Here is a 22,605-nt window from a genome sequence, read left to right as displayed (position 1 = left end):
ATACAATTCTGTATTGAGCGACGCGTTTACAGAACGTGTTCTTTTTAAAATTTTAAACAAAGTTCATCAATCTCTTATAGAAACGGTTTTGTGGGTTTTTGTTTTGTTTTTACCGTTATAGGACGTGAACCTGACAAAGTTGTTCATGGGTCTGCTAGCTTTAAGTACAACAGGATTTCCGTGTTCAAAAGACTATATGCTAAGTGCTTAATCAAATCCCGTCACACAAAAGCCAGATTTAGTCCTCTAGGATCTGTAGTCTGCGGGTGAGCCTGGATTTCAATGTTGTGTGGGTTTCAACAGTAGAAAGTGGTGTGTTTCCTCACGGTTGTCTTAATTGCGACCGGGCGGTGGTGGCTAAAAGGAGATGTTTCGTTTGTTCCAGATTTGATTACTCTGAAAATTGGTCACTGTTTCCTATTGTCAAAATATAAAAATACCTTCATCTGGATAAAAATGTATACAGTGGAAAACTCTTCAATGCATAGCCTGGGTGTGTGGAAAAGGATGTTTTCCTGCAGGGTTTGTGTTGTTCTTCGTTGATTGTGGAGACTGCAGCCTGGCCTGGGTGCATGAGAGTTGAGATTTCTGGAACAGCCCTCAATTGTCCCCTTCTGGTCACTGGATTTTGCCGGCCTGGTTTCAAAATGCTTGCTGCATCCTTGAAAGCCCTCAGCTACCTCCCCCGGCACTAGACTGGCACCGATTAAGGCCACCTTTTCATCGTCATTCTGGATTCAGCTGGGGAGTCACCAATTCAGCCTTCCCACAGAGAGTTTGAGAAAGGAAAAGAAATAAAAACAGAAGAGAGAGAGTCAAAAACCAATATGGTGGCTCTTCCGTCCAAACTGGGAACTCTCCCACCAGAAACCCTGACGACGAAGATGCTAAAGGAAGGGCTTCTCTGAGTTGGGGGGATTGAGCCTTTGCTCCCCAGAAGGTCGTGTGTTGGAAGGCAGGGGGGCAGACTTAGAGATTGGGATACGGTGGTCATGCTGCGGTGCACTCAACCCTCTCACTTTGTTCTGTGTGGGCTGGGGAGTTGCAGATGCCTTCCAGAAACAGCACCTGGGTCAACTTGAGAGAGAAGATGGCAAGAGAGGGAGCTGGGGTCTCTAAGAAATTGGAGGAATCCACTTTTTGGTGCGGTGTACTCGTGGGATGACCAACGCTGTTATTTTCTTAGAACACAGGGAGGGGGAGATGGCGGCCGCAGTCCTGCTCCGGAAAGCCAGTGGGAAACTTCCTGGGCCGTGGCCACGATTCGGGTGGGGGGACGGGGTCGCTCTGGCTCGAGTGCTGCCCTCCAATCCCCTGACCCCTCGCCTGGCTTTCCGAAGGATCCAGAAACACGTCTTGTCTACAGACGGACAGGCTGGGTGTCCAACCTCGGCGGCCCCCGGGTATCTGACGAGCGGGACCAGAAGCAGTTTTGTGCCGTGTCGCGTCTTGGGGGCGATGGCTGGCCGCAGCCCACGGCCCTACAACGCCGTGACAACGGCGCGGGACGTTCTGTGTTATCAAGGTTGCAAAACAGACCACCAGAATGAAACACATCCTCAATGGCGTCGAGGTTTTCATTTAGAGTCTTTTGGACTTGCTCTTTTCAGCACGGTTTCCGGAAGGGCGGTACCAGTGTGCTGTGTCTCATAGACAGATATGGAAAAAAACCCGCAGTTCAAGGGTTATCTAAATTTTGGTCAGTCTTATAGTGTTTTGTGATGGCTTTGAACAATTGTCTTCTTTTAATCTCATCTAGTGGCAAAAACGACACAACTTCAGTGTATACTTCGCAACAGTTGTGACAGCATCCTGATTTTATAACTCTCTGTAATATCAAAACAGCATTGGCTGGGAATAAATTCCAAAGGATCCTTTATTAAAATATCTAAAAGAGGTCTATAAATATTTATTTTTCTAAAAGAGTTTGGAGTTTCCAGGTGAAAATGCGGTGCCACGTCGCTTCTGCCTCCTGCAGAGAGGCCGGGGTGGAGAAGAGGATGCTCCCGGGGGGGGGGGGGCAAGGGGTGCCCCAAAGAAGAGGCAGTGGCACTTGGCCCGCCTGCTCACTCACAACGTCATAGAACTAGGATTACAACAAAGAACGTAAACTGCATAACGCTGCTGTCCACATCTGGATGGTTGAGTTCCTTCCTTCCTTCCTTCCCCCACCCCGTCTGGGAGAGTGAGTGAGAGGGGGAGAGCTGGCCCCCTGGGATGCCCCTTGCCCTTGTGCCCCTGCCTTCAGAACTCCCACTCCAGGGCCTCCTCCCGATTGGCAGCCCTCTCCAGCCGGTAGATGATGCTGTTCAGGTTGGCCATTTTCTCGTGTCTCCGCTGCAGGTTGGGGTTCACCTTGGCGCTGGGGTGCAAAGCCCCAGCTGTGTCGGCGATGGGGCTGGCACTCGGCACTTTGGCAGGAGGGGCGCCGGGTGGGGACGGGGAGATGGGGGCTGAGGAGGAGGGGACGGGTGACACAGACATCATGAGGCCCGGCGAGGAGGCAGCCGAGGGTGAGTTCAGGGACACCTCCAGGCTGCAGCGCGAGGACTCTGAGACCGACTTAAAACTTAGAGGGTCCGGGTGGAGCCGCTCCCCACCCTCGTTCTCCTGGGGGGGCTGTAGTGAGGGACAGTCTGGAGTGGTCCCACCTGGAAGGAGGAGCCCCGGGGCCACTTTAGAGAGTCTGTCGTTACCCGGATGGTCAGGATGCGCCTCTTTGGGGGAACCTTGGCCTTTGTCTGGCTCCCCTGAGTCCTGGAGCTGGTTGCCCGCCTCTTCCTCTGCATCCTCCTCAGTCTGTTCCTGCTTAATCCTCACCTGGGCCTTGTCCTGGGTGGTTGGGGGTGTGATGCTCTCCTCGGAGCCTTCCTGAAGCTCCAGTTCCTTCACGGTAGGCTTCTGGTCCTCAGCCTCAGAGTCGGGGCTCTGCGGGGTAGGGTCTGGGTGGGAGTGGCCTGGTGGTAGGATGCCAGGACCCCCACTGGGGTCAAGGTCTGGTTCATCTTGGGTCCCCTCCACCAACATCTCCCGGCGCATCCGGGACCTGGGGCAGAGATGGTGGTGAGCGAGGGACGGGACTCAATCCAGACAAGTGGCATTTTGACCCCATCCACTTTCCCAGGGGCCTCCTCACATGCAGCGTCTTAGTAAGTCCTGTCAACAACCTTACTAGTGGGTGCTATTATTATCCTTACTTCACACAGGAGGAAACAAGCCTCCCACAGCCACTAAGTAGCGGAGTCAGGGCCTGAACTCAGGATTGTTGGATTCCAAAGTTCATGATCTAGACCTGCGCTGTCCAGTAGAGGAACCACTGGCCACACGTGGCTCCTGAGCACTTAAAATGTGGCTAGTCTGAAAGGAGATGTGTTGTACGGGTTAAAATACACACTGGATCCTGAAGGCTTAATACAAAGAAAAGTAAAAGGTCTCATTGGTAAAGTTTTTATATTGATTACACACCGAAATGGTTACATTAGGCTAAATACACTATACAATTAATTTCGTGTATTTCTGTTTTGTTTTTTTTTTTAAATGTAGCTATTAGAGAATTTTAAATCACATGCGCTTGCATTATGTTTCTTTTGGACAGCACCAGTCTAGAGCATTTCTTGAAGTCAAACCCAGCTCTAGTTTGTGGCAACATCTCTCTGCTTCTTTCCTGTGGGGACTCTTAGACATCAGCCCAGAAGGGGAAACTGAGGTGCGAAGAGGGACTTGTACAGGTCACCACGGCACACAGGGACAGAGCTGGGACCAGAACCTGCAAGCCCAGATTCCCGTCCAGAACCCACTCGCTCTCTCTTCACTTCAACTGCTTCCCTGCCATCAGAGGGCAACTCAGTCTTACACACGTTTTAAGCAGGATAAGTCAGGATTGGGACTAACCCCATTCATTATTTTCCTAACAGTAGATGAAGTCCAGAGAAGTCAAATGACTCATTCAAGGTCATAGAACAGAATGGCTTCCTCAGCTACCTGCTGTAGCCCTCTGCCCATTTATATTAATAATAAAGTACAAGTTACTGATATAGAATACTAACAATTATAAGTTACAAACATCACACTAATGGCTGCTTATGTATCAGGCACCAGGCCAAGTGCTTTTTGCAGATTATTTCATTAATTTTTCATAATAACCTTAGGAAAAGGACATTAGTCTCATTCCTATAGATACAGGAGACAAGGCTCAGAGAGGCCCAAGGATTGCTATGATCACAGAGCAAGCAGTTGGGCTGGGAACCCAGTGATCGGGCTACACTCTCTTGCCTCCTGGCTCCCTGTCCAGTTTGGCGATGGGGTCCCATCCCAGTAGCCTGGGCCTGCAAGGACTCGGAGGGGTCATTTGGTTCAGTCTCCAGTCCCTCTACAAAGGTGGCATTAGCCCACCATCCAGGGGACCCCACCTTCACCCTCAGTCTCCTCTAGAAGAGGGAAGAGCTGCTGAGATCAGGAAGAGCCCTAGTGGGTTCCACTGAGGTGAGACTGGAGGAGGGGTTTAGGATGGCTCAGTGTCTGAAGTTCCATCATTAGACTATCCAAACTGTAGAACAAATATAAATATGAGGCTAATAGTCATTCACACATTTTAGTATAAATTAGTCTCCCTCTCTTTTTTAAAGAGTTTTATTTATTTATTTGACAGAAAGAGACACAGCAAGAGCGGGAACACAAGCAGGGGGAGTGGGAGAGGGAGAAGCAGGCTTCCCACGGAGCAGGGAGCCCAATGCGGGGCTTGATCCCAGAACGCTGGGATCATGACCTGAGCCAAAGGCAGATGCTTAATGACTGAGCCACCCAGGCGCCGCTAAAGATTATATTTATTTATTTGAGAGAGAGCGAGCGAGCGAGCACACGAGCAGGGGGAGGAGCAGAGGGAGAGGGAGATAATCTCCAGTAGACTCCACTCTGAGTGCAGAGCCTGACTCGGGGCTCAATCCCACAACCCTGAGATTATGACCTGAGCCGAAACCAAGAGTTGGACGCTTAACTGACTGAGCCACCCAGGCACCCCTCCCTGATAATTTATTCTCAAAACATCTTGCAGTTCACCTTTCCCAGAGTTCACTGCAATTTGTAATGATGTATTAATATGAATGCTCATGTAATAGTGACCGTCCCTGCTGGTCTGTAAGAGATACTAAGGGCAAGGACTTTGTCTTGTTCTCTTCAGTACCTTGTGCAGAGTAGGTGCTCAATAAACATTTACAAAATGAAATGATTTTTCTCCTGTAACTCTTTGAGACCAGTTTCTTTCTTTTGGAGTGGAATTCTCTCTGCTCCTCGGTGCAAATTCTTAGTCATCCTTCCAAACCCAGCTCAAATGCCACCTCTTCTGTAAAGTCTTCCCTGGACAGAATTCCCTTTTCCCTCAGCCCCTTATTCCTCCCTTTATAGCAATTAGATTGTAGTAAAATTATCTGGTTCATAATTTTAAGCTCTCTAAGGGCAGGGATGATGCCTTTTTTTTTTTTTTAAGATTTTATTTATTTGAAAGTGAGAGAGAGTGAGAGCGAGAGAGATCACAGAGGGAGAGGGAGAAGCAGAGTCCCTGCTGAGCAGGGAGCCTGATGTGGGGCTCGATCCCAGGACCCTGAGATCATGACCTCAGCCAAAGGCAGACACTTAACTGACTGAACCCCCAGGCACACCAGGATGATGGCTTTGAACCCCTGTATCTCCAGATCCTGGATCACTGTGCATACATTGTAACTATTTGTTGAATGAGTATGTTGGATAAAAATGGAGTGCTCAGTTCCTATGGGGAACGAGAGGGGAGAAGACATCCCCATATTCCCCAGGAAGGGAAGGAGGATGTGAGGATTTAGCGACCTGTGTCGTTTGCTGTTTGGAAGGCCCTGAATCTGAGCCAGATCATAAACAGCAATATTTAACAATATATTTATGCCTGAAGTTTTTTCATTTGATCCTTGATTCAGCATTAGATTCCTTATCTGCCTTATCTGTAAAATAGGGATGAGACCCAGAGAAGTACAGTAACTTGCCCAAGAACACACAGCCAAGGTGGGACTGAACTCAGGTCTTTGGGCTGCCCATGCCTGGGCTTTGGAGAGAGGAGATTTCAAATGTTCCACCTTTCCAGGCTCCTCCTTCCTCTTCTCCCTTCGGGAGTAAGAGACCTTCTCCCTGCCCCTGGAACACGTGGATGGACTCTCTCTGGCACCGCATGGACACCAGAGACCTTTCCTGCTCAGGAAGCTTGGCAGAGGGCGGGTGGAGAGGGGCTCAGAGATGGTCCCTGGAATCCCAGCAAGCCTTCTCCACAGGGCTCTCAGCTGAACTCAGGAAGCCCCTCTGCAGTCTCCTCGGGCACTGCTGAATCCAGTCAATGCCCCCAGCCAGGCCCGGCACTGAACTCCCAGGAAGCCCAGCCACTGTAAGTCGGTGACCCCCAAGACTAGGGACCGGTGAGTGGGAGGCAGCCACAGACATAGGGATCACCCACTCCTCCGGGCAGGTGGAGACTAAGGGGCTGCCAGAGGGTTTCTCTTGGTCTCGGGAGTGGGAGAGGTCAAGAGCCCCAAATCAGGGCTCCCACATGAGGCTCAGTGGGTAGGCAGGGCTCCTCAGTCCTGTGCCCCAAATACCATCCCCTGTCCCTTCAGAGAGGCAGACACAAACTGGGTGAAGTGGTAATTAAGAGAGGTGACTACAGTATCATGACCTAGCCCATGCCATGTGGCCAGTATGTTATGTAAATATGGTAGCCCACTGAATCAGTCCTCAACTCCAGGAAGCAGATCCCACCACAGTCCCCATTCTACAGGTCAGGAGACTCCGACTCAGGGAGGTGAAGCGACGTGCTCAGGGGCTCACAGCTGGAAACGGCGGAGCTGGGATTTATGCCCAGGTTTGCCTAGACTCTGAATCTAAACACCTGGGCCATACGGTCTCCCCACCTCCCAGAGGCCAAGCTAGGCTCCCGCTGGGCCTGGGATGGGGCAGGGGTCCGGCCGCCCCGGCACCATACCTGTAGTTGTGGAACCAGTTGATGACGGTGTTGGTCTTGAGGTTGAGCTGGAAGGAGAGGAGTTCGATGGTCTGCTGGGAGGGGTAGGGCTCCAGCTGGTAGGCCTTCCTCAGCGCCTCCTTCTCCTCGGGCGCCAGCACCACTCGCGGCTTCTTGATTTGCAGGAGGCTCAGGTCCTGGGGCTGCAGGCAGGGGCTGGGGCACTCCGAGCGGGTGGCTGGGGACTCGCTGTCTGAGCTGGTGCCGATGAGGCCGTACCTGCGCTTGAGGTAGGCTGGGGCAGGCGGGAGAAGGAGGCACTGAGGGGGTGCAGACCAGAGGCCGGATCATGCCCTAGTGGCGGCCGGAGCAGGGGGTGGGGGCAGCTCTGGCCGGTGCCTCACACTTTGGGGCCCACTGCCAGTCTCATCCTTTCCTCCCTCCTTGCTCCTGCTTCCACATCCTCCCAAATCCTCCGCTGAGACGCCTGTCTGCCCACACCTGCCTCTGAAGTCTGGTCATTAGCACCCAGGTGTCAAGTATGCAGAGAGCTTAGCTGGGTGCTCAGAGATAGGAGATGCTCAACACCGGGTGCTATGCTATGCTGTAGTCTCTTGGTTGACAGAAGTGTCTCTGAATTTCACTACAGTCTTGGGGGGCGAGCGCAGGACATTCATTTAAATGATCCCCGTAATTGCATAAGGCATCTCAACCCCAAATCACCAAAATGTGGGGAAAGGAAGCCCGCTTCAGAATGGAGGATGTAATTTTATCCTCACAGCAATGCCCTGAGACTCTTCAGATAAAGGAGAATGAGGCACAAAGAGAGGGAGCGACTTGCCCAAGGTCACAGAGCCAGGAAGTGGCGGGCCAAGTTCTCAAGTGCAGAGTTGTCTGAGGCCAACAGATAGTGGGCCCTTCACAGCCTGGCTTGGCCCTGGGCCCTGAGCGGGAACTGCCTTGGTGCCCTGAGTGACAGCTTTTCAGTTCCTTGTATCTCCTCTCCCAGCCTTGACCTTTTCTAGACTCCCTTCGTCACAGCACGAGATTGGGCGGGCACACAGCAGGTGCTCAATGCCGGCTCAGTTTTTCAGGGCTATAATACTGGATGACGGAAGAATCTGAGATCTCCTTGCCCACCCCCAGGAGGGAGAATTCCTGTCTGCTGGGCCACTTTTGTGCTTTGTTGTGTAGAGTCTGGGTTACAGGCAAAGGGGGATCAGAGAGAGCACTCTGGGGTATGTGCAGTTGGGGCTGACAAAAGACTTTGAGGCAGCTATGGGTGTATGGAAGGACGCTGAGAGAGGTGGGGTATTGGGGTTTTCGTGGGAGAAACAGTAAATGGTTTAGTTGCTTTCAGTTATGCGCTGGGGGATTGCCGTGCTCTGCAGGCCCACACCGGGCTGAGATGGGGCCTTGGGGCCCTGGCTTTCTTTGGGTTACAACTAGATGTGGTTGCGACGGAAAAACCTGGAGCCACGCCCAGAACACCTGGCGCTCACCTTTCTTCTCCAGCTTCTTCATGTCCCTCAGCTTCTCCACATTCTGGGGGTCGTTGAGCCACAGCTGCATGCGCACAAAGGGCTCCCGTCCCTTTAGGCTCAGCTTATGCCAAGGTTTGGGGCGGGACAGCAGGTCAGACACGGAGCCCTGTGTCAGCCCCAGGATGCTCTCCCCGAACAGCCTCTGCCCTAGGGACAGGGGAGGGCAACCTGTTACCCCAGGCTGGGCCGAGTGCGCCCAGGAGAGACAAGAAAAAGGAGAACCTGGGACGTTTCCACTAACTCAGAGGGAAGCACCATACACATGCGGGAGGGAACCCACACCCAGGGGGTATCTGGAAGGGACTTTTCTGCAAAATAGGAGGTTGAGGGTAGGGGAACCAACAGCTACCAACAAAAATGCTTTCACAATTTAGATTTCCTTCACTCCTAGGAGATCCCCGAGCAGGTCTGAACACTTTGTGTGTACAAATTAGTGTCACCTCGTTAGTAAGTAATTTGACACATTGTATCAAAATTTCAATGTGCGTATTCTCTGATCCTGCAATTCCCTCCAGTCGTACTTGCTCAAAGGCCCAAAGACCACCATACTGACGTGGTTTCAGAGGCAGAAGGAAATTGGAAACAAACAAAATGCCCATCAAGTGGGTCAAAAATGTGGGGCATCCCTGGTCTGCAACACTTGGCAACAGGGAAGAAGACTGCAGGTGTTCTGATCATTCTAATGTGGAAGGGTGTCTACAAAACAGGGTTCACTTTTAAAAAGCCAGTTATAGGATAGTATATATGCAAATTCATCTACATAGAAAAAAATAAATCAGGTATACATATATTCTTGTATGTTTTTAGGAAGTACCAAAGATATATAAAAACTGTGGAGTATGATTGGGGGCTTAGGGGACTTTTACTTTTTAGTTTTTTCCTGTACTGCTTGATATTTTAAAATAAGGAACATGTCTTATTTTTATAATAGAAACTGCAGTGAAGAATTCGGGGTCTGTGTGCATCCCTCTGGGAGAGGGGCATGATTGGCAGTGGAGATTCAGAGGAGTTTGTGATCCATAGAGTGAAAGAGAACAGGTTTCTCCTCTGTGTCCCCTGAGGACAGGGGTTCAGCCCTGTGTCAGGATGTGCTAGAGTTTCACTGTCGCTATGGGCTGAGGATTTCAGGTTACATCAGACCTGCACTCATCCCCCGTTTGTCCTACTCTAGGGACCCAGGTCAGAGTCAGATGCCTCCCAGAGGGTCCTGGATGCCTCTGGGCTGACTGGCCCCTGCAGGCTGGACCCTGGGCCCTAGGATCTCACTGTGGGCACTCTGCTCAAGGCAAGTAAGAGCCAAACAGGGTAGGAGGCAGCATCCCTGATTCCCGCCACCCTGTACCTAGGTTGTTGTCCGTGAGGACCTCTTTGACTCTCTTGGTGATGGAGTATGTGTCCAGCTCGGGGGACATGGCCACAATCTCCTGGATGCCCCCTGTGGTCTGGCTGCCTGAGTACATCTTCCCCCCCAGCGAGGAGCTGGAGCGTCCCTCCGGCTGCTGGTTCTCCTTGCTGCCCTCCAGTGCCAGGATCAAGGGCTCCTGGGAGCTCCTCTCCGGGTCTGTGGGGCTAGGCGGTGGGGACGGTGAGGACCTCGGTTCCGTGGGACTGGCTGTGGGCACAGAGAGACAGAGAAGGCAGTTACTGCCATTTGGAACAGACACACATGGTTTGGGTGTTTGTTGGAGCCAAGTGCTGGCAACAGCCCATTTTGTAACCACCATAGTAGTATCTTAGGCAGGGACCATCCTGGATGCAAAAACTATCAGATGAAAGTTTGATCAAGAACAGGGTATTTACATGGTCTCAAAGTATCTCCCTATAAGATACTGACTAATGACAAAGGGAAAAACAGTAGCTCTACAGTATACAGCTACTTGGCAGACATCATCTTAACCAAAGGACCAAAGGTAACATCACCAATGAAAGGACAAATCAACAACTGGTTCCTCCTGCTGCAATGTACTGAGGACACAGCTTCACTTCACTTCTGGATATTCTTGCCCCAAGTGCATGGCCTGAACCTAATCACAAGGAGGCAGCAGACAAAGCCGGATTGAGGCTGTCTATAGAATTCCTGGCTTCTGGTCTTCAAAAATATCAAAATTGAAAAACAAACAGATGCAGAAGACTGTTCAAATTGGGAGACTAAAGAGACATGACTACAAAATACAAGTGTTCCTGACTCTGATCCTGGACAGGGAGAAACAAAATTTTATAAAGGATAGGGCGGGTGCCTGGCTGGCTCAGTCTGTGGAGTCTCTTGATCTTGGGGTTGTGAGTTCAAGCCCCACATTGGGCATAGAGTTTACTTAAAAAAAATTATATAAAGGATATTATTGGGACAACCAAAGAAGCCTGAATATAGATAGTGGGCTACATCAATGGTATTGTATCATTATCAGGTTTCTCATTCTTGGGAAATGCTTGTTGAAGCGTTTAGGGGTAAAGGGACATGATATGAACTAGTATCTCCAATGGTCAGGAGAGAAAGGCACCAACATGGCAAAATTAGCAACTGGTGAGTCTGTGTGTCGGGTACAGGGAGCCTGTTGTTCTATTGTTTCAACTCTTCAATTAATTAGAAATTACTTCAAAAATGAAAAGTTCCAAAAAGTAAGTTGGTAACCCTCTATAAACCCAACCACCAGAGATTAACTAAATAAAATATGGTGATTTCCTGAAGCAATGAAAAATAACGTAATGAAAAGACGTCCACGTAAGATGAGTCAGTTCTGGGGAATCTAACGTCCAGTGTGGTGACTATGGTGAACGATTCGGCATTATATACTTGACACTTCCTATGACAGTAGAACTTCACTATTCCCAACAGAACAACAAAATGGTAATTATGTGAGGCGAAGGATGCGTTAGCTAGTCTTACTGTGGTAAACATTTTGCAATATATACGCCTATGAAATCATCACGCTGTATACTTTAAACTTACACAATGTTACTATGTCAAGTGTATCTCAATAAAGCTGGAAAAAGAAAAAGATGTCCACGGTACATTGGCATATTTAACAAGTGAGTTTATAAGCCACGGTTTTCATTTGTCAAAGGCCACTGGGAAGGCACGTTGGGTGGGACGACCTTGCCAGACCCCCAGTCCCTGAATCTGTTAAATGGCCCCGCAGAGCATGTGGCACTATGCCTACGGCAGCCCTCCTCCGAGCGGTGCCCTCAAGAGGACTCCATGAGACAATGCAGGTCACCTCCTGGGGAGTCAGCCTCCCACCGGGCTTTCAGGCATGAGCTGAGCCTCCCGACTATCCCGGGCCGGGGCGGGGGTGCCTGAGGAGATGCCCTTAAAGGGGTGGGGACCATGGTGGAGGGTTGAGGAATCCCAGTGCTGGTGCGCATGGTACCTTCCAGCAAATTAGAAACAGGTTCCTCTTCTTCAAGACATTTGGCTGCTGCCTGCTAGAAATCTGTTAAGTATAAAAATGTATGATGGCTAGGAAGTGAAAAGAGCCCCCCAACCATCCTGCAGTGGTTTGATTCCAGAAAGAATATCCTGAGCCTCTGCTCTGGATGGATTTTTCCTTCCCTGTGGAAAGCAAGTGGATCACTATGTTCCAGAACCTTAAATGGCTCCCTATTGACCCTTGCACAAGAAATGTGTTCTCCTTGTCCTAGTGCTTAAGGCTCTGGACTCTCTTGTAGGAACCCCATCCCACAGACCTGGAGCTACTCTCACAGCCCAATCATCCCCTCCCCCCACAACCTTCTAGGCTCTTCTAAGCCCCTATGCCTTTGCCATCTTGAAGGCCTTCTCCCTAACCTTGAACTCCTATGTATCCTTCAAGACCCAATCCCAAACATCCCTTCCCTAAGGTGCACACCTTTAAGGTATAATAGCACTTTGACTACATTGTTGCACTTCACTACAATTTCCTTCTTGTGCCAGATCTCACCCTTACCAGATGACAATGACAACGACGAAGATGATGATGATAATTAATAAAACTTCCTTTTACTGGGCCCTTATTACATGCCCAGAATAATGCTATGTGATCTCAAGTGACCTTTATACCATCTCTAGGAGGTAGCTACCATGTCATCCCATTTAATAGAGGAGGAAACTGAGGCTCAGCGCTATTAGGCAATGTGTCCAAGGTCACACAGGGACTAGTAGTGGCAAGCTGAGGCCTGCTTATATCCGACACTGTCCTCTTATCCACTGTAAGTCCCTGGCAGGCCGGGAACACACGTTAATCATGGGTGAGTTCTAAAGCCTGGGGAGGAAGGAGGAAAGAGGTGCTGGGCAGAAGTCTGTTGAGTGAGTAAATTTTGGCCAGGACCCCTGTGTTCCCTTGCAAGGTGCAAAGTGAAGCCTCAAAGTTCTGAGCAATGACACTACAGCCTCATGGAGCTGGCAGCCCACATCTGGCATTACGAAGACACTAGTGTTCCCCCCGCCCCCAAATCGGGCTCATTCAGGTGGCATCCGTGAGATGCTGGAGCTGACACGTCCCTTGTCACTGTCACCAACAGAGACACAGAGCTGGTGGGGAAGTGCCAGCCTGGGAAAGCAAGAAGCTGTTTCGAGAGTCCATCCATCCCTGGCATGGGAGAGGAGCTGGGCTCAGCTGGAGGAGAATCGAGGGTCTTCAAAGGCATCTGCCTCTTGGAACACTGCATCCCCTCCTAAAGGGCCAGATTTCCAACTAGAGAGGGAGCGGGATGAGGAGATGGAGGGAGACCCAGATGATGAGGCTGAAATCAGCCAGCCCCCAGGCAGAACACCGGCCTTTTCTGACTACTCAGACTTCAAGGACCACATCTGACAAAATTATTGAAAGATTCAGAAATCAACTCTATCAGGAGGAACACACTAATTATAAAGGGCCGGGAGGTTGAACACGAACAGTCAGGTTGGCTGGGGCTTGAGTAAGGGCATTGGAAAGGGATGTTGGCAGGTCAGAGCGGGGACAGCAGGGTGACCACCTGGTCTGTTTGCCCAGGACTTTGCTGGTTGTAGTACAGAAAGTCCTGTGTCCTGGGCAAACAGGACAGTTGGTCATGATGGAGAGAGACAGTGAGGGAGAGATGGAAGGAGAGAGATGAAGCGACAGGGGGACACAGGGTAGGGACAGGCGCAGAGTGGGAGAGAGGAACAGGGAAAGAAGGAGATGGGGGGAGAGACTGGGACAAAGAGACACAGAGGAAAAAGGCAGCAAGAAAGACAAGGGAGGGGGAGAGAAAGGACAACGATGGTGGGAGAGACTCAGTGGGGGAAAGTCAGAGACCACGTGGGGGGAGCTAGAGAATTCTGAGAAGCAAGCCTCAGACACAAGGGGCTGCAGTATCCATTTAGACCACTGTGCACAGAGCTGAAGAGCCTGTTATTTGACCTAGGCTCTGTTGGTGGGCAGCTGGGGGGGGGGCATGCTTCGGAAGCCTCCCCTGGCATCCGGCTCACCCCCAACTCCCCGGGCCATGGACAACACGGGGGCTGGAACAGGTCCGTACTCAACCCCCTGGTCCACAAGGCGTCCACGCTCACTGGCCTCACTCCCTTCCTAATCTGAGAAGGATCCTTCCTCCTAGCCTTTGCTTGTGCTGTTCTTCCACCAGGAACGCCATTCTTGACTGTCTTAGCATAACCCTATCCTTACACTACAAAGACATTTTTAAAAACCAAAACAATTCGACCTGGGGGAAATACAAATCAGAACTACAATGAGATGCCAACTCACACCCACGGGGACAGCTTCAAACACAGAGAACAGCAGGTGTTGGTGAGGATGTACAGAAATAGGACCCCCTCCCCCCACACTGCTGCCCAGGCTGTGAAAGGGTGCAGTCACTACGGAAAACAGTTTGGAAGCTCCTCAGTAAGTTACAGAATGATCATCCGACCCAGCAGTTCCACTCTGAGGTATATATCCAAAGGCATCAAAAACAGGTGTTCAGGGCGCCTGGGTGGCTCAGTCGGTTAAGCGACTGCCTTCGGCTCAGGTCATGATCCTGGAGTCCCGGGATCGAGTCCCGCATCGGGCTCCTTGCTCAGCGGGGAGTCTGCTTCTCCCTCTGACCCTCCCCGCCTCATGTGCTCTCTCTCTCATTCTCTCTCAAATAAATAAATAAAATCTTTAAAAAAAAACAACAGGTGTTCAAAAACATGTACATAAATGTTCACAGCAGCATTATTCACAATCGCCAAAAGGCAGTCAGTCTATCTGTACATGGAAATATTATTCGGCCATAAACAGGAATGAAGTACTGAGACAGGCTACAACATGGATGAGCCTTGGAAACATGATGCTCAGTGAAAGAAGCCAGACACAAAAGGCCATGTAACGTATGAATGTCCAGAAGAGGCAAATCCACACAGGCAGGAAGCAGACTGGTGGTTACAGGACCTGGGGGAGGGGTGAGTGGGCATGACTGATTAATGCGCACAGGGTCCCTTTTGGGGTGAGAAGAATGCCCTGGGGTGAGAGAGAGCTGGGGGTTGCACAAAGTTTTGAATGTACTAAATGCCACTGAATCGTACACTTTAAAAATGGTTCAAATGGTAAATGATGAGTTTTACAACAATAAACAGATTAATTACAACACAACACAAGGATGGGAACTCTTTCACAGCTACGGGCTCTGGGGTAGGCACTCCCAGGGACCCTAATGGCTAAAAGCCCTGCGTTCTAATCCTGGCTCTGCTACTAACTGGCCAGTGACCTTGGGCACATCACTGTGCTACTCAGACCCTCCATTTCTTCTTCTGAAAGGTGCGAATGACAAATGGTCCCTCTGGTCAAGCCTGATGTGAGGATTAAAGATGAAGGTACTGCAAGTGCTCAGCCTGGTGTGTGACAAATGTCGTTAGAACGGCTGCATTGGTCCTTACACCTGCCTGATGGAGCAGGGTTTTTCAATTAAAATTTTTGATTATAAAATATTTCGAAGTATAGAAATATACTGAAAAGAAAACGTAAATCTTCCTTCCCTTCCCTGGGTCCATGCCCTTAATAGATGTTAACGCTCCCTTATTTGCTTCAAATCTCTCTGTTTTAAAGACAAAAAGCAGGGCACCTGGGTGGCTCAGTCGGTTAAGTGACTGCCTTCGGCTCAGGTCATGATCCTGGAGTCCCGGGATCGAGTCCCGCATCGGGCTCCAGTCCCGCATCGGGCTCCTTGCTCAGCAGGGAATCTGCTTCTCCCTCTGACCCTCCCCGCTCTCATGCTCTCTCTATCTCATTCTCTCTCAAAAAAAAAAAAAAAAAAAAAAAAAAATCTTAAAGACAAAAAGCAACAGAAACAGCCAGAGCCCTCCCCTCCCCCATGGAACCCCTCTTCCTGGGCTGGTGAATGGTGGCTCTTTTTGACTCTTTTTTTTTTTTTTTTTAAGTAAGCTCTATGCCCCACATGGGGCTTGAACTCACAACCCTGAGATCGAGAGTCACATGCTCTACCGATTGAGCCAGCCAGGTGCCCCTCTTTTTGACATTTTAAGCACAGGCTTGTAGCCAATGCTGCAACAATGTGCTGTCTTGTCTTGTGGGCATGAACTTCTAAAATAAACACCATCACCTGGGATGCTTTTGCTGTCTGACATTATGTTTCTGGTAGTATTCTTGTTCATACTTGCACCTTACCTGGACTCCGACTGACCTGCCCACTGGTCGTTGTGGGGGAGGGAACGTGGGCTTCCTAGAGTCCCTCCCTGGATTCCGTCCTTCCACCTCTGCTCTGTGACTTTGGGTAACTCTCTGAGCCTCAGTTTCCTCACCCAGCCAACGTTCAGACCCCACCCTGCCTGTGCATCACTGATGGATGGATAACAGCCCAAATCTCTGTGCTAAGGCTTCTGAGGCTGCGTGTTGCATCACTGGGAAAGAGGTCAGTCAGCGACTCCGGTCAGGGGATGGGGTGTTGCGGCTCCGGCTCCGCAAGCAAAGTATTTTCTCCACTTGCTCTATGAACCCTGGCACCACCTAGAGTCTAAAACCACCAACAGAGGGCATTCTGGTTGAAGGAAGGATGAAAGCTGGAACAGGGAAATGGCAGCTGGGAATGGCAGTTCTGGGGGGCTGGCAGCATCCTACGGGAGGGCCCCGACCACACTCACCCTGGGAGGCGCTGGGCTGCTGGCTGATGGCCTGGCCAAGCTGGTCCGAGAGCCACAGCTGCATGCGGATGAAGGGCTCTCGCCCCTTCTGCGTCAGCTTGCTCCAGGGCTTCGGCCGGGACAGCATGTCGCTCACACTGCCCTGGGACAGGCCCAGCACCTGGGGATGGGTGGAGCAGGAAGGGTAGGGAGGCAGGCTCCTGGGCCATTCCCTGGCCTCCTCTCCCTCCCTCTCCGCGAGATCCGTAGGGACCACTGTTCATTCGGATTCTCTGGGAGACCAGGGCTGCCTTGATTTGTTCATTTCCCAGGTGCCTGCTGTGTGCCTGGGCCATGCCCCCCATCGGCAATGTCCTTCCAGATATCCCAACGTGTAAGAATCCTTCCTGACTTCAAGAGCCCTCAAATGCCCCCTCCTCCAGGAAGTCTTCCAGTGTCTTCCACTTAGGTCACTCCTATCTCTCAGCTCACCTGACCCTTTGCCTGTTCCTCTGCTATGCGCAGAGGTCCTGTTAAAAACTACTTAACCACTGGTAGTGCAGGGCACCCCTGGCTGGGCTGAGCCTTAACCCTTTAGTGGGTGGACCACTGAGAGGGATGGAGGGTTCTGGAGGAGGGGAGGTAAGTAGCTATTCCTAACCAGAACACAAGCATTTCACTGCTTGAACATCCACAGGACTGAATGTCAGCCCTGCCTATGGCACCCTTCCCCCAGGACCCCGGGACAGGTGGATGCAGGAGAAAGGGTTTGGGGTCATGCAGACCTGGGTTTGAATCCTGCTTTTGCCTTGTTTCTGTTCATACACACAACCTCTCTTTCCAGACCATAAACGCTGGGGGCTGGGTCCTCAGGTGGTCCTCCCTCCCCAGGTCCCATGGGCCCCACGGCCCCCTGAGATTCTTGGGGGTGGGCCCCACTATCTTCACCTTCTCCCCAAAGATCCTCTGGCAGATTCCGTTCTTGGCTAACTTCTCCTTGACCTGGCGTGTCAGCTCCAGGGTGTCCACCTCCCGGTACATGTAAAGCTCGTACTGCTCGGGGGTCAGGGGCGGCACGGTGGGCTTCAGCGTGCGGGGCACGTACGCAGGGTAGTAGGCCAGCCGCCCACCGCTGCCGGCCTCAGGGACGCCCCCTTCAGACTTCAGCTCGCCCAGCCTGGGGGCCTCGTCCTCGCCCCCTGCCGCCTCATCCTCAGGGGCTGCGGGGGCCTCATCCCCACGGGGCCAGGCCCTCCCGTTGGGCTGTCCGGAGTAGCTGGAGGAGGAGGAGGAGAGGGAGGGCGAGACGGAGGCATAGGGGCGGCTGAGCAGGCCGCGGTCCGAGGCCCAGTGGTGGTCAAAGTAGCCAGCGTCTCCGATCTCCGACTTGACCTTCCGGATGATGCTCTGCACGAAGGCTGCGGGGGACAGGACCGTGAGGGACGTCTGTGTGGTGCTGCTGCTGGTGGCCCCGCCACTGCTGTCCTCCTGCTTGACGTAGGTCGGGGCCCCGGTCTGGCTCACGGCAGCCAGCGACGGCCGCTCTGGGGGCGAGGGAGGCACTGAGCGGCCCCGGGGGCCTGCCTCCATCTCCAGCAGCGCCTGCTGTTGCGCCTGCATCTCGCGGCGTGCTTGCTCCAGGATGTTCTTGATGGCATCTTCCGAGGTGCTGGCGGGGGCTGCGCCGTTGGTGATGCTGAGTGGGGCCGTTGCGTTCTTGGACTCACCTATCGGGAGGGTGACAGGGTGGCCAGAGGCCCAGGGTCAGGGCATGGTTTGAAGGGCAAAGATGTTCCCAGCATCAGTATAAGCATGCTTTGGAGATACTGTGAAGATACTGCAATAAAGCCAGCCAGGTAAATGAATTTAATCTCCCTGCCAAAGGCAACCACATGAAATATCCTCACGTATTGCCTTCTGGCCTGCTTTCTAACCGCATGCATGGGGTGATCATCCTTGATGTGGGAGGGTAGCCTGGTCCGTGCCCACTTAGTATCAACATGAGTATTTTTTTCTCATGATTAAAAGTTCTACCTTTGATGGCTGCCTATGCCACTTGAAGGGATATTCTCTGCTTTATTTGCCCGATTCCCCCAATGCTGGACGCTTAGGTTGTTTCTAGTTTGTCACTGTTGTGAACAACGATAAAGGATATAAGTCTTTGTCCCCATCCTGGATATTTCCCTCAATTCTGAGAGTAGAACTCTCGAGTTAGCCGTCAGCCATATTCATTTCCTCCCCGGGGGTCTGCTGGTTGCTCTCTGCGTAGCACTCACTCTTGTCAGGGGCATGGGGCAAGAACCCAGGCGTTTTTTTCTCTTGCTACCTCTTCACAGACCCTGAATGGAAAGCTCCCTGGCTGGTCCACTCTGCTATGATGTTGCCTTTTGTCTTATTATTATTATGTTTTTAGAGACAGAGAGTGTGCATGGGGGGGGAGGGGCAGAGGGAGAGGGAATCTTAAGCAGGCTCCACGCCCAGCATGGAGCCTGACTCGAGGCTCCATCTCACTACCCTGAGATCATGACCTGAGCCCGAAATTAAGAGTTGGACGCTTTATCAGCTGAGCCACCCAGGTGCCCCTGATGTTGTCTTTTTAATTTCTCTGCTATCTTATTTCTGACACCCCCCCACCCCCACCCTGGGCTGTGGGAGTGCACTGTATAGGGAGTCAGGAGACCTGGGTTCTCCCTCAGTCTCTGTGTAACTGTGAGGTGTCTCCCCCTCTCTGCTCTCAGCTGTCCCGTTTATTTAGTGGGAGAGTCTGATTAATCTGTTTCTCATGGTTCTTTATACTCCAATATTGTGTCTCGTCCACAGCTGTACCTTGTGTCCAGCACGCAATAGACGCTTAACCAATGTTTACTGAATGATTGTCTCTCTTGCCACAGGAGCTCAAGAAGAAAGAAATTAAACTGTACAGAGTAGGGCCTCAGTGGATTATCTGGGTGGGGCAGTGTAGGCTCCTAGCAGGGTGAGCCTCCTCTGCCCCTCACCAGGGACCAGGCAGGAGGGAGGGCCCTTGGGAAACACTTGGCTCCCGGCCACAAAATCTGACGCTTGGGAATCAGGACACTTTGCTCCGAGTTGCCACCAGGGGGCAGCAGACACCACAAAGTGGGAATGCGGAGACCAGCATCCGCTTCAAAGTCAGCAACCGTCTACATGGCCTGGCCATACACTGTGCTGGGTGCAGGGATGCAACTCGGTCCCTGGCTGCAAAATGCCCTCAGACTGGTAGGAGGGACAGATATATCAGCAGAGGTATTTGTAACGTGAACAAATGTAACAAGAGACGAAAACGATGATGATGTTAACTCTAATGATAGCTAAATTTTCAGGGGCATCTTCTACATGCCAGGCCCCCAGGCTGAGTGCTCGTCAGGACTGATTTCATTTTATCTTCACACGACCTTAAGAAAGAAGTACTAATATTGTGCCTATTTTAAATATGAGAAAATGGAGGCACAGAGAGGCTAAGAAGTTTGCCCAAGGTCACACAGCTAATAAACAGCAGAGACAAAATTGACAGCCAGGCCACTCTGGCTCCATTGCATCAAGCAATGTAGGTGATTGTGGGGAATCCAAGGAGGATGGGTATCCAGTCCATCTGGATGGGGGTGGGGGGTTTTCTAGACGAGGTGACTTCTGAGTTGAATTGTTGAGAATGCGCAGGAGTTGGCCAGGGGTGAGGATGGCATTAGGGGCACAGGGAACAGCATGAGAATGGACATGGCTATAAGCAGTTCATTCGAGAGGTATAGGGAGTCAGGAGAAGTCAACACCATAGGGCCTGGGGCCTTGTTGAGGAGTTGGCATTTTTATCTTGAGGGCAATGGGGAGCTGTGGAAGGATTCTGAGGTAGTGACATGACCATATGTATGCTCTAGAAAGATCCCTCTGGCCTCTGGGTGGAGAATGGGCTGCAGTGGGACCTAGAATATCATTGGTAATATCAGTGAGGAGGCTAATGCAATGGTCCCAGCAAGTGATGGTGGTGGCAGTCAAGGATGGCCTCTCACCCCACCTGGGTATCTGGCACCATCTGTGACAGGTTCCCAGCCTTGAGCTGGTGGGTTTGGGGAGTGAGTGAGGGGTAGGGCAAAACAGTGAGTTCCATCTCAGACACGCTGAGTCTGAGATGCCAGTGGGGCCCTTGGTGGACATGTCCAGCCAGCAGTTGGCTTAGGGCTCTGGAACTCTCGAGAGAGGTGTGGCCTGGAGAGGGGGTGATTTGGGTGTTGATGGAACTTCCAGGAATGGACTAACTCATCTAGGAAGGATAGGAAAGTCAGAGGGCCTGATGGAGAAAGTACACTCTGGTTGGCTAAATAATGGTCTCCCAATGGTATCCACTTCCCTGGGCCTAGACTATGTTACTTCACATGGCAAAGGGGACTCTGCAGATGTGATTAAGTTAAGGATCTTGAGATGGAAGACGACCCTGGGTCATGTGGGTAGGCCCCACATCATCACAAGGTGCTTGTGAGAGGGAAACAGGAGCATCAGAGGCAGAGAGGAAGCTGCTATGATGCTGGCCGTGAGGCTGCAGGAGGGGCCGTGAGGCAAGGAATGTGGGAGCCTCTAGAAGCTGGAAAAGGTAAGGAAATGGATTCTCCTCTGGAGTCTCCAGAAGGAACGCAGCCCTGCCGACACCTTACCTCTAGCCCAGGGAGCGGACTGTGGACCTGTGACTTTTGGAGCTGTAAGACCATCAGTTTGTGTTGTTTTTAGCCACTGATTTGTGGCTGAACAGCAGCACTACGAGGCTAATGCAGGGCCCCCTGGGAAGTGCAGAAGGTACAGACCGGGAGGCAGGAGGAAGCCAGGAGGACAGGGTCTCTTTGGGAACTAGGAAGTGGAGGTGCAGGAGGGAGGGGGAGGCTTCAGCCTCTGCGTTTGGCAGAGTTCCTGTGTGATTACCGATCACTGTGTCTCCTCAAAGTCAAAGACACCCGGACAATCCAGACCAGGGCGGCGGCAGTGGCTGGGCTGTCCCATATGGCGGCCACTTGTCACTGTGCAAAAAACTGAAGCTGTAATTTTATTTAACTTCAAGTAATTTGAGTGGCTATAGTCACACATGGCTAGTGGCTCCCATACTAACAGGGACCCGGCTCTCCAGGCCTCACTTGGCTGCAGGTTGGTTGGCAAAGAGGTTCTGACCTGCTTGGAATCCCGCTGTGGTAGACGAAGGCGGATGAGGGCGCACCTCCTGCTCAGGGCAGGTCCCGGAGGCCTCAGGCCTCCCCTACGGCAGTGGCACTCACCCCCCTTCTGGGACTCGATCTCCTTCTTGGCCTGTTCCAGGATGCTCTTGATGGCGTCGTCCGAGCCTGTCTCTGGTGTGCGGATCCTTGGGGTGATACTGCCTGGGGGAGGCAAGGGGGCATCTGTCGTGGGGACCTGCATGCTGAGGGTCCATCTCTGGAGCTGGGCAGGGCGAAGGGTGGGTCCCCTCCTCCCTCAGGGGCTCCAGGGCCAGGGCTGGGAGACCTTGAGTGTGTGTGGCAAGACCACCACTTAGCCAGTCTGTGTGACAAAGTGGATCTACAAATGATTCTGGCTTAAACTAATAATAATAATACAATGGTAACAACAACGATGGCCACCACCACAGCTAATAGTTCTCAAGCAGTTACTATGTTCCAGGGGCCCTGCTGAAAGATTTATACTCATTTAACCCTCAGAGGAGGCTGACAGATGGGGATGGATAGGGAAACCGAGGCACAGAAGCTAAAGTCAGTTACCCCAGGTCACCCAGTACGTGAGTGGCAGAGCTGGAACTCAAGCTCAGGTGTGTCTGTAAGGTCAAAGCTTGGGCCATTCACATGGGCTACCCTAAAAGTCAAGTCTGGCAAGTCGGCAGGAACCCAGGCCATTTCATGGATGGGCAAACTGAGGCTTGGAGGTCCTCAGGAAGTACCTACTTGCCAGGACAGCCCCTGGGCTCAGCCTTCTCCCACAGTGATCAGCCTGAGCTGTCCCATTAGGGCCAGGTGGGGAGCAAGGGGTAGCCACAGGCCCCAGGAAGA

At 51.7% G+C, this 22,605-nt stretch overlaps 1 protein-coding gene across 1 annotated transcript in view; it reads right to left on the bottom strand.

Annotated features, from left to right (window-relative positions):
• CUX2 (cut like homeobox 2) overlaps positions 1–22,605 on the bottom strand; it is a 255,872-nt gene continuing 233,267 nt past the window's right edge. Inside the window, exons 16-22 of the mRNA XM_035017009.1 lie at positions 21,841–21,942; positions 17,519–18,297; positions 16,592–16,751; positions 9,860–10,129; positions 8,476–8,664; positions 6,995–7,268; positions 1–3,046 (exon numbers count right to left, since the gene is read on the bottom strand). Coding sequence (XP_034872900.1) covers positions 2,245–3,046; positions 6,995–7,268; positions 8,476–8,664; positions 9,860–10,129; positions 16,592–16,751; positions 17,519–18,297; positions 21,841–21,942 — 2,576 coding nt within the window. The 3' untranslated portion in view covers positions 1–2,244. The remainder of the gene's footprint in view (positions 3,047–6,994; positions 7,269–8,475; positions 8,665–9,859; positions 10,130–16,591; positions 16,752–17,518; positions 18,298–21,840; positions 21,943–22,605) is intronic.

This window comes from Mirounga leonina, unplaced genomic scaffold, assembly GCF_011800145.1.
Source record: "Mirounga leonina isolate KUSES-001 unplaced genomic scaffold, KU_Mleo_1.0 Mir_171, whole genome shotgun sequence".
NCBI lineage: Eukaryota > Metazoa > Chordata > Mammalia > Carnivora > Phocidae > Mirounga > Mirounga leonina.
This window is presented reverse-complemented; position numbering and strand designations above follow the sequence as displayed.